The sequence below is a fragment of the Castanea sativa genome, chromosome 7, assembly GCF_040712315.1.
Source record: "Castanea sativa cultivar Marrone di Chiusa Pesio chromosome 7, ASM4071231v1".
NCBI lineage: Eukaryota > Viridiplantae > Streptophyta > Magnoliopsida > Fagales > Fagaceae > Castanea > Castanea sativa.
Window position 1 is genome coordinate 17,969,590 of NC_134019.1, and position 12,833 is coordinate 17,982,422.

The 12,833-nt window shown below is 34.6% G+C and overlaps 1 protein-coding gene across 1 annotated transcript; it reads right to left on the minus strand.

Moving 5' to 3' along the window:
• Positions 1-1,437: 1,437 nt before the first annotated feature.
• On the minus strand, positions 1,438-1,878 carry LOC142644075 (putative mitochondrial protein AtMg00310). Its single transcript, XM_075818757.1, has one exon. The coding sequence runs from the start codon at positions 1,876-1,878 to the stop codon at positions 1,438-1,440; it is 441 nt and encodes a 146-aa protein (XP_075674872.1).
• Between the last annotated feature and the right edge of the window lie 10,955 nt (positions 1,879-12,833).

A 12,833-nucleotide genomic window follows, 5' to 3' on the forward strand; every position in this document is an offset into this window, starting at 1 on the left:
CGTCACTTCAGATCTCACTCCTGATATATCAAAGCAACCTACACTTCATGATCAGGTCCATTATTCTCTCAGGATTAAGAGTTCATGCAAATAGAAGTCGTGAGATTTATTATTCATTTGACAGTCATTAGGAGAATAATAAATCTCACAGCGGTCATGTTCAATATGTCTTAACTCTTAAACATATCAACATATCAACTAGAAGTCTCCACTTCCATGATCAAGACAAATCATCTTAGTTGACACGTTATAGTCTTCGCAGATGAAATGCTCAATTTCATCACCGACTACGAACTATAAATTCTGAGTTTACAAAGAACTTGTAATTTACATCTTCTTTGACTTTTCACATAAATCACATACAATGCATCCCATGGACTATATGATAATGTCTCATATTCATGTTACCATTATTTTAGATAATAATAAAATAACTTTATCAATCACAATATTAAGTCATACATCATGTCATACATAACATCATACATAATATCATACATAGTATCATACAATAGGATTTAAGGGCACTAATCCTAACAGGGTGTAAATTATTCATGGAATTTATGAGTGAGAACTAAATACTTCCTTCCGTGGCTTAGAGTGTTTACACTTGTACTCAATGTTTGGTGGCTTCCATTAATCACAATGGATTATGGGATTTTATGAACCAATAGGTTCTAGACAATATTGCTTAGTTAATGGCCATAGGTTGGAACTCAATTCCTGGCCAAAACCTATTCTAGTAGCAACCATTACGAAGGTATTGCCCTGTTTTAACGTACATAGAACAGGGGAAGCCAAAACAACTATTACGAAGGTCTACTACAATACATTCGATGCTTGTGTATGAAGCCCAGCCAATCCGAGAGCCTTAGAAGTTTTGCTGTGCAACTGATAGCTATTGGTATTCCTACAAGTACCCGACAGCTCCCTTCAAAATGTTGGTGGGATGAGATTGGGTCTTTTCAAAGTAAAACTTATTTCTGGTATTCCAAATTGCCCAGGACGTCACTGCCCACTTTTCCAAGTCCAATCTTGATAGTTTCCTCTCCAATAGCCGAAAGAGGTGGAAAAAGTCACACAAATCATTTTGGCATTTTTAGATTCGACCCCTACATTGTGCCCACACATTTCTAGCTAATGGACACTCCTACAGTAGATGCCCCAGTGACTTGGGTTGTTGGCAGCATATTTCGCAACGCGGGTCCACCTATACTCTTCGTCTATGAAGGTTTTCTGTGGTTGGCAGAATGTTGGAACACGCACGCCAAAGGAACATTCTGACTTTTGGTGGCACATTTATCTTCCAAATCTTCCTCCATAATGGCTTCTCAGTGGTTGTTGTGGAATGTTCAATAAGAGTCGGCTCCTTCATCCTCATCACTACCTGATAGGCAGATTTAATTGAGAAGGATTGGGACTTTTTCTCCTTCCATATTATTGCATCCCGACTGCTATGTTCTGCTGCAGTGGAATGGACAAAATTTCCATTCGTCTCCTGTGTGCAAAGAGATCAAATATTTTCTCCCTATCCCACTGCATCGTGTTGCTGTCAATTAAATCCTTCACCATTAAGCCAGGTTGTTGTTCCCCTAAGAAGATCAGTTTGTGGGAGAGCCATATGTGTGTGAGAACTCCAATAGACCTGCCATCACCTACTTTCCACTTGGAGCCCTCAATGATAACATCCCTAGCTGCCAACAAGCTCCTCCAAACATAGGAAGGGTTGATACCCAATTCAGCATCCATAAAAGAACAATTAGGAAAATACCTTGATTTATACACCTTGTAAAACAGTGAGTGGGTTTTATGAATAAATCTCCAAGCTTGCTTAGCCAACAAAGATAGGTTGAAGGCTTGAACATCTCTGAAACCCATCCTACCTTTTCCTTTTTAATTTCACAACTTCTTCCAATTGATCCAATGAATTTTCTTCTCATCCATTGTCTGACCCCACCAATATTTGGTGAGTTTTGAGTTTATCGTGTCACATAAGGCTTTTGGGATCTTGAATATTGCCATGGTGTAGGTAGGTATTGCTTGGGCAACTGTTTTAATAAGTATCTCCCTTCCTGCTTTTGAGATAAATTTTTCCTTCCAGCCTGTCACTCTCTTTGTTATTCTCTCCTGTAGGCCTTTAAATGTATTAACCTTTGATTTTCCCCTGACCATAGGCAAGCCAAGATATCCTTCATAATCCTCCATGACTCTAGCACCAGAAAGTGCTTGTATGTCCTCTTTAATCGATGGCCATGTACCTAGGCTAAAGAAGATGGCTGTTTTTTGCCTATTAATTGTTTGCCCCAAAGCCGCCTCATATCTTTCAAGTATTTCTAACAGTTGCTGCCCTTCATTCACCGTGGCTTGGCAGAAGATAAAATTATCATCTGCAAATAATAGGTGAGAGATACACACTCCATTTGTACATGATGGGATGCCATGCAAATTTTGTCTCTCCATTGCCTTTCTGATAAGAGAAGAGAGGCCTTCCGCACAATAGGAAAAGGTATGGGGATAGAGGGTCACCTGGTTTAATGCCATGAGAAGGAGAGATGTAACCCTTCGGTTCCCTATTAATGAGGATCGAGTATGTTGTCGTATGAACTGTTTCCATGGCCAAGTGAACCCATCTTTCATCAAATCCCAACCTGAGCATGATTTTTCGAAGAAAATCCCACTCCACCTGGTCATATGCCTTACTGATATCCAGTGTAATTGCCATTTTCCCTTTTTTCCTGTTCTTTTATTCCGCATTCTATGCAACAAATCAAAAGCTACAGTTGTATTGTCAGTAATCAAACAGTTAGGGACAAAAGCACTTTGTGAATACGATATCACACTTGGCAATATGAGTTTCAACCGATTGGCTAAAACTTTAGACATAATTCTAGATACAACATTTCCAAGACTAATGGGTCAATAGTCCAAGATAGATTTAGGTTCATTTATCTTTGGTATTAGGATGATGTGAGTATAGTTCATCTTATGCAAGAGATGACCAGAATGCAACACAGATAGAATTGCACTAGTAACATCACTTCCTACTATATGCCAGTATGTTTGAAAAAAGAAAGGGGACATGCCATCAAGTCTAGGAGATTTGGAAGGGTGCATGATGAACAATGCCCTTTTAACCTCCTCAGGTGTGTAGGGTGTGTAGGGTTGGAGAAGTGTGTGGTCCATAGCTGGGGTTACCACCTTGTCCACCAATTCCAGCACTATTTCCATATTTGTTTGATGTGATGTGGTGAATAAGTTCTAAAAGTAGGATTCAGCTACCCTAGCGATGTCAAATTCAGATGTGCACAACCTCCCATTCTCATCCAAAAAACCATGGATATGATTTTTCCGACGCCTTTGGCTTGCTCTTTGATGGAAATATTTGGTGTTTTTATCCCCTACTAGGAGCCAAATAGACCGAGATCTTTGTCTCCAAAACAATTCATCCTGGAATAGTAATGAGTTTATTTCATCCCTCACCTTCTGTATTTCCTCCAAGTTTTCGACCCTATTCATTGAAGTCAGAGCTTCTAATGTTTGATACTGCTCTGCAATTTTGGTCTTTGAATTGCCCAAAGTTTTGCTCCACCCAACCAATGCCACACGGCACCTCCTTATTTTATCAAAGAGTTGGTACATTCGGCTACCCCTAGGGACCACATCATTCCATGCCTCATGTATTACATTTTCACAATCTGCATGTAGGCCCACTTTTCCTCAAAAGGGATTGGCTTCCTTTTTTGTCTACCAACCTGTGAACCTGCCTGAGTGGTAATTAAAATAGTATCATGATCAGAGTATGCTTGAAGGTGATATACCTTGCTGTGAGGAAACATGCATAGGCCCAATCCAACCGCTCCTGAACAAATTGATTCCCAGGTCTGCCATTCCTCCAAGTGAAAATACTTCCATTAAATTCGAGGTCGATCAACCCACAATGTAACAGTGCACTTCGAAAGTCTTCCATGCGATGTAGTGAACGTGGGTTTCTCCCTTGTTTTTCATTTGATAATTATATTTCATTCCAGTCCCCTAAACACAGCCAAGGCAGAGTGTCTCTAGAATGGAGATGCCTCAAAAATTCCGATGACTCATATTTGTGGTGCTCCTCCGGTCTCCTATAAAAACCGGTTAGTCTCCAAGGTGAGGCGGTATCAGTCATTATGTGGGTATCAATGTGGTTTAGGGAGTAGGTTTGGATATGTAGATCAGCATGTGCTTTCCATAACACTGCCAAGCCACTCGCTCTGAGGACACACGCGACTGCAAGCATGGAGTCGTAGTGTGGTTTTCCTTTATATTCCTCATCTCTTCCACAGTTTGTTATTTAATTGCTAGGTAATACTGTCAATTAAATGGACTGATGCTTTTGGGTCATCGTATAACCGATTTAGGTGGGACTTGTGGATCTTAGGAAGAAGGTTTAGAGAGAAGCATTCGTATCATTCTAGCTTGCCAAAAGCTAACCTATCTCCTAGCTAGTTATATTTTGCATAAATAACCTTATTTTAGCTATTAAACAATTCTTTTGTTTTTAATTACAAATTTTATTTCAATTGTTTTAGCTATATTGACTTAAAGTAAAGAACAAACATCATAAATCTATTTGATTTACTTGGTTATTAATAAACTCTATATTTTACAAACTAGGCTCAAGTGTATATAATATTTTGAGAGAGATATATACTTTTATTTGAACTATGATTTAAGACAATCTTACTATGCTCTAATACCAAGCCAACACGGGTTATACATTATTATTGAAACTAGTTCCATTTTGGGAATTAAAAGCCTATTGTGTTTCAAGACCTAGCTAATAGGAGATATGCAATGGCACGAAATTAATTTCATTTGAATCTAATGCTTAATCACGGGGATATAGTGTGACTATAGTCACATAAGATTACTAAAAATATAAATTTTTTTTTTTTTTTTTTGAGAAGAAGAAGAATATGAATCTATTTGAATATGTGAATTGATTTAACTCCTTAAAATTTCTTATGTTTTTGGAACCTATTGTAAATTATAACTTTTAATATATGTAAAACTGATTGCAAATTAAAATTATATGCTAGTTTATAATTAAACTAGGATACATTATTAAGAGTATAATATTTGATCCTATGTACAATTTATTGTAATGCTTGATTTGACTAGTTAGGATCATGGTTACTTATTGAGTTGTGAAACTCACCCTCCTCCCCCCCCCCCCCCTTTTCTAAATTCATTTGACTAGTTAGGATCATGGTTACTTATTGAGTTGTGAAACTCACCCTCCTCCCCCCCCCCCCCCTTTTCTAAATTCAAATTAAAAAGAATAGTAAGTTTTGGAACTTTTGTTGATATTATGCACATGATGGGAGCTTACGAATTTTGTAATAAAATGATCTTGCAATAATCAAATCATTTTTTTATTAGTATTTAATTACATGAAGTTTGGACTTTTGTTCATGTTAATACTTTGGAGATCTTTTCTTAATTGCATTATTGTAGATATTTTAGATTTATTCAATGTAAACTTATTTGAAGATAATTGGTAGTTTCTAAGAACCTCTTGCACACTTGTATGCTAAAAGCTTTATAGGTGTGTGGTTGTTGTCACATGCCTAATAAGTGTAGCAAAATCTGACATGGCTTGCGAACCCGACACAACTAATTCGTTTATAAACAGATCATGGATGGTTGACACGACTGACACATTTAAAAAACAAGTCATGCTCGTTGCGGACACAAGGGGTCTCGGAGTCGCCACTTAGTTTTTGCTATGGTCTAGGAACCATATATATAGCGTCCTTTCAAGGAAGGACCTTCGATCTTACTACTAGAGTATGAGTTTGGAGTTTAGGTACGCTTTTCAAAAGGTATTAGGCACCAAAGATTGCCCAACCTTAAGGTTGGCCTCCCATCATTGTGTCTTATACCTTAACCTTATTGAAAACAATTTCAACATTTGTATTCTAAACTCACACACACACTAGCATGCATCTAATATACAATCATGGCATTATTATCCCAAAACACAAACTTATCTATCCATAAAGCAAAAAAGAAGTCAAACCACAGACATATAGAAACTCTAGCATTCATCTAGCATGTGAAAACCCTGTCATATATCTAAAGCAAGGCAACAACCCCAAATATGGTAGCAAGCATATCATGGCAACAAACAAAATCATATTATCAATTAAGAGCATCGTGCCTATTTTGTATATTCATTAAGAAAAGATCAAATCAACCAAATGCATGTTCATATGAATGCATGAGTTACCTTTACTTACCTTTCAGCAACCAACACTTTTAGCATTAATGCATGGACATGTGAATGAATGTTTCATGGTATTTAAACAAGACATAAAAATAAAAACCCTAATCTAAATATGTTAAGGATAAGCAAGCATACAAGACAGAGACTCATGTACAAACAAACATGTAAAAAGGTTTAAATAGAGGTAAAACATATGAACCAAGCCAACCAAACAAAACAAGAAATCTGAATTAGGGTTTCTAGGCAAGTACCTGCATATGTAGCCAGAGGGTTGCATACACAGGGTTTAATCTGCTTATTCATGCTTATGGCATGTGTGCATGGAACTTGTTCAAAACCCTAACCAAGAAACATGAAATAGAAAAATGAGCATGGAAGAAAACCTTAATTCTAACAACCAAACATGCTCAGAACATAAAAAAGAACTATAAAACTAACCTAGCTAAGCAAACATGTATAAACATAAAATAAGCAAAGAAACGAGATTAAAGTAGAAAAGAAAAGACTAAAATAAAGAAGAAAGGGTGAAGCTTGATACCTCAAAAAGGAGTTCCCAAGCTTTGATTTTGACTGTTCCCCTTAATCAAATCTATCACAAGTCATTAAACAAGTAATTAGTAATGTTAAACTAAAAGGATTTGGGCCAAAAAATGTCTCAATCAAATAAAATTGACTTGAGAGTGTTTTGTGAAAAACTCCCTTTTGATTCACTATTTTCTAGTGAATCTTAGGTTTTCCTGTGAGATTCCTATGTGTTTTGAAAATGTATCATGTAAGGCTTTATATAGTGGAAAAAAATGAGGTTTGGAATAGCTCCTAGATAATATCGGATTCATTCCAAACTTTAGTCCTTATTGCAGAAAACTTGCATTTCTTATGATTCTGAAACCCTAGCTACATACATAGAAGAGTGTCTGCGTATGCATGTTTTGGCTCACATATGCAGGTCGTTGCCCACATATGTGAGTTGAGGGCCTATTTGGTCATTATATTTTCAAAAAAAAAAATTAGTCATTTAAATATGTTATATTTTCCATTTTAACATTCTTCAAGTCAATTTGATATCTGATTGGGCTCTAAACTGGCCTTCGGCCTTAGAGTTTAAGCATCATTGGGGAATGGGAGCCCGATAAGGGGTACAAAATGCGGTGTCTACACTCGTGTTAATGATAGCTTTAATATCCCTTAGAATGTTCATTCCACCACACTATGGAAAATGAGGCAACCATTATTGCCTTTTTTTCTTCTCTTCAATTTTAAAGCTAGTCTATCTACAAACAACCATTCTCACACCCAATTTCGCAATTTGTCTATGAGTAACCAACATAAGTGGTGGATTACAAAAGACATAAAACATTGACTATTCATAATCTTACAAGTGAACAAGCTATGAAGTTGGGTATGATTGATTGTATCCAGAATTATTCTTTTAAAGCAATTAACGTGATACTAACATCAAGATTTTTATTTACACTTGCAGGCCGGCAAATCTTGTACTAAAAGAAGTTAAAACCTAGTCATGATTCACTTTCCAAATGCTAGAAGCCTAGAACATACATTTTAAACTTCATGTGGAAACTTTATAATAGTCAGAAAAACTACTTAAGAGCTGTTAAAGAAGTTGAGAACAAGAGAATGTGATTGCCCTTTCCTTTCTTTGAAAATAGTTAAAATACTATTGCAATAATAGTGAAAAACGCTTTCTGGACCTAGGGATCAAGGAATGTCTGTTAGTGATTAGTACGAGTATTATGGAGTCTCTATCTGAGGAGTGGAAGAAGTTTTTGGTTTTCGGAGCATGAAGGTAACCAGTACCTGGTTCAGGAGGCTGAAATCGAAGCGGAAAATTTCCTGGCAGCTTGTTTTTTCACTAGCCATAAATATGGAGGCTATTGCACGTACGTCCAAAATATTGTGGCGTACTTGGAAGGGGTTTGAAGTAAGAGACATGGAAATCATAGGGTTTTATTCGAGTTCAAGGATTCTAGGGATGCAGACCGTGTACTAAAGGAAAAGCCCTGGTCATTTGACAATCATATGGTGGCCCTAAAACAAGTGTCGAAGCATACTGATTTTTTACTCATCCAGAAAAGTGTTTAGTTCTTTATAATCCTTTAATTTATTGTAGACTCCATGCACGTTAAATGCTTAGTATTCCCTAATTCACTAAGCATTTAACATGCCTAGAGTCTACAATAATCATAGTATTATATAGAACTAAACACTTTTATAGATGAGTAAAACAACCAAAAACATAAACATTAAAACCAATAAATAATTGTTAAGAATATACCAATAAACAGTTGGGTTTCACCCCTTGCCTTAGCAAGGCTGCTAGCAAGCCATAATAGAAATAAAACTCTAAAAACTGTAAAGAAACTTTAAGAAGACCTAAATTACATTCCATGGCAGCTCCCCCTTCTGAATTCTGCCCTAAAGCGCTTTTAAATAGGTCAAGGAATCATATTACAAGTTGAATTCTCGTTTTGAGAAAATCCCAAGTTTTTAAGCTTCACTTAATCGAAATTGTCGGCCCATTTTTCTTTAGAATTTGGACTTTTGGTAAACTACAAAGTTGTAACCCTTTAAGTTACATTTCTAGATCAACTTGAATCATCTCAATTGGACATCTAAGCCAAAAGTTGTACTCCAAATACTAACTGGTGAGCATGCTAGAAACCTAATCCGAATTGGATTTGGATTTGGTGTAAATTTCCTTTGATTCCTTACTCCAATTGAACTTGAATTTAATTGGGTTGGTCTTCTTTGACTTCATCATGCCCCTTGTAAAAGTATAGTCTATTTGCTTTCTTCTTTGCACAAATTCACTTATTTTATTTCATTATCCTACAAAATACAAATTCACGCATTAAAATTCAATTAAGCACAAAATTGATTATTCAACATTATTCCAAAATCAGCTATAAAATGCATTAATTAACTCAAAATAAGTAAGATAATGCTTTCTAATAATAATAATATAAATATGCAAAATTAAGCTATTATTAGTGGTGTTTGTGAAACACCACTATAGGTCCTAAAAATGCCACTGAATGTAACAGTTGATTGGAAACTACGTACTTGAATCTGGATACGAGAATATCGTTTCCCCACAGACGGCGCCAAACTGATGAAGCAAAGGTTCGTCAGTTGAAGTGAGTTCGTCCAGATGGAGTCGGATGTTCACTTGCGTTGCAGTGGAAGTAACAATTCCCTAAAATGGTCACCAGTGTGATGCTTGCCACAATACCTCCGATGCCAAAGTCAGTGCAAGGGAGTTTATAACAATATGTAAGAATAGCTTAGTATATCTTGTAATTGTATCTGTACCTTGTGTTAGCAATGTGAGGGCTTTATATATGTTGCTCTGGATTCTAACCGTTGTGGTTGATATTGTGATGTTAATGCTTTTCTTGGTAACGCTTCCTGCTGAGTAATGGGGTTTTAATATGCCCTCAACGGTCTGTCCAGCTGGTTTTGTAACTGTCCGAGACATTATTGACGGCATTGAATGATCTTGATATCCTCGTCAGTGACGTGGACACTTGCTTAGGCTCGTCTCAGGGAGTGATCTCGTCTGTCGTATTGAACTTGTCTATAGTTGATTTCATCAGTCCCATCAATTAGCCCCCACAAAAATTTCATAGATCCCAATCTACATGAGTTTGCCTATTCTTTCCATTAAAATCAAACGATGGCCCCTTTAATAAGTTTGTCCCACTGTTAGTTTGTCAAGTAGACCCCACACAATTAAAGCATAAACTTTTACCAAAGCCTAACAAATTCGCCATGTGTCCTTTCTTTTTTATAAGCACACAAAAGTACAATGCATTATGTTCTTTGCATCTAAAAGTGCATTGTATTGTTACCCAAAAAAAAGTGCACTATGTTCCTTTGTATAATTTGTGCATTGGCAATATTGCTTGAACTTACGAGTTTTTTTCTTCACAAATTTAATCTTTTTGTCATCATTTCATATTTTCCCCCAACTAATTTTATCATTCAATTTTACTTTTAGATGCATTGATTCGAGTTTAGAAACAATATTTTGTATACCATATATTTATAAATTTAACGTAAAAATATATAATTCCCCCCCCAAGCAAAATATCCTGGCTACGCCCCAATGGAACAATGAGACCACACACATGTAAGAGTAAAATCAAATATTCAAAGAACTCTAAACACCCTAAATAGTTATTTTCATTTTAAATTTTTAGTAAACAATTTCATCCAATCTATCAAAGTCAAACCCAAAAAAAAAAAAAACAAACAAACAAAAAGAGAATAACACTATTCAAATATATATTTGTACATCACATAGGATAACAACTAGTTATGTTCATTTTTAATTCAATCAAACTAGTAACAATTTAATTTAATCCAAATCTTATGGGATAAATGTGTGGTCTATAGATTAAATGAAAATATGAATAAATTATAATTTATCATTCTAATTATTATTCCCATCTTCATCATTATGTCGGTTCCAACCTTCATGCCATTTTTGCTGCCAATATTATATCGGCCACCACGCCATTCACACCAATAATTAAAAAGCAATTAAGGATAAAATAATGTCATGTTTTCTTTATACACGTGACATCTCTGCAAATCTCAGACAAAACGATCCTTTCTCAGTCCAAAAGTTACGGCATATTCTAAACTTAACACAAAAAAGTCGAAAACTTTGGTGTTATTTATATTTTTAATTTTATATATAAAAAAGCTCATTAAAGATGCATGCGAACAAGAGAACGTATTGACTTTTCCATTTTGTGAAAAGTTTCATTTTGTTTTTATTTTTTATTTTTATTATTTATTTTTGCTAAGTATGAACAGCACAGATAGAGTACCCATTTTAATGACTTTTGTGCTTTTAATATAATCTGCAAATGATGTAACATGGGGCATGTACATCTCAATAGAAAGATTCTGGGACAGTTGTCATATCTCTTTCGTTAATGATTTCATTTAAAAAATAAAACCGTTTCTTTAATGCAAATAATTCAGCTTTTGTTTTATTTGCAATTTTTTATTTTTATTTGTCCGGCGAGATGCAAGGAAGGTACTGATTTTCAATATTCTTGTCTACTTTATTTAAATTTTTAATAAAATAACTTCGTAATATTTTTACAATAAATTTTACAAAAAATTTTAGGCTTCAAGTTATTATTAATTTTTATAAAAAAAAAGTTGTTAATAATTGTAATTTAAATTCACAATTAAAATTACATTTTTCTTTCTTAAAATTTAAAAAAAAAAAAAAAAACTTTTTTACTCACTAATAATATCTAGTAATAACTTATTGTTGGTAATATTTCAATAATTTATTTTTGTGATAAAGCAAAAGGAACAATACACAGATCTAAGAAAAAGTAATAACATAAATAGATGTACAAGACAACAGTAACAAACAAATACTGAATATATATATATATATATATATATAAAGAGAAATCTGCAAATAATTAAAAACTCATAAACTAAATGCGTGAAGGATGAACAATTCAGATCAAGTCTTGTATTTGACACAATCTCCTTAAAGCAGATTTCGCCCCTCACACAATCACTGTAATGCTTTGAGACTTACGGACGTCTGCCTCCCAGGATAAAATGATCTACAGCACGAAAACAAAGCACACAAGGTCGTACTCTACGAACTACTCAATGTCTCTTGCTCTATCTTTGACACAAAATGAATGCACAAAAATATTTTCACTTGAGAGTTTATTTTTTTTTCTAAAAAAGTAGTTTTTTTTTTTTTTTTTTATGAATGAGGGACTATCTATAAATTATACGTTACTGAACAAGCACTCTATTTCAGCAATAACTGATGTGCACAGACTAACTAACTCAACAAATTAAAATAATAAAATATTATTATTTGGACAAGTAGGTCTAGTCCACATATGCCAAAAGTCCAACCCAATGTCCAACTCATGAGCATATAAACCCATATATTATCTATTTCCTTTCTTATGTGGGACTCAGGATTTTTACCACTTTTAATAACATCTTCAAGTGAACATAGAACAACAAAGGTTAAAAACAAGCTTCTCCCCTATAAAAATAGGAAAAAAATAAAACAAGTTTTGGGAAAAACAATTTTGGGGGAAAATATAGGAGGTGGGGAAAAATAAAAAGACACAAACCTAACTTAAAACTAAGTCGAGGATACACATGAAGAAAAATATTATCTCTTTCAATAAAAGCAAACTTAACACTATGTAACCCATAAACAGTTGCATGAGTAGAGAAAATATGTGCACATTGACTATCCATCATATCTCTTAAGAAAAATATTTTCTGCAGTTCACACATAAAAAATAGCATATACTAAAATCTACAAAAGACTCAAAACATTAATCAATTAATTTTTAAATCAAGTTGAGTACTTAATTTAGCAAAGTGTATGCATGTTATGTGTGAAAAGAATGAGAGATATGACTGCAAAACTGCAAGATGGATACAGAAAATAATGCTATGCATGTGAATCCTAAACACAAATGATGCATAAAAAAATTTGGTCAAAAACTTAGAAACTGAAAATTTTTCAATTTCGATC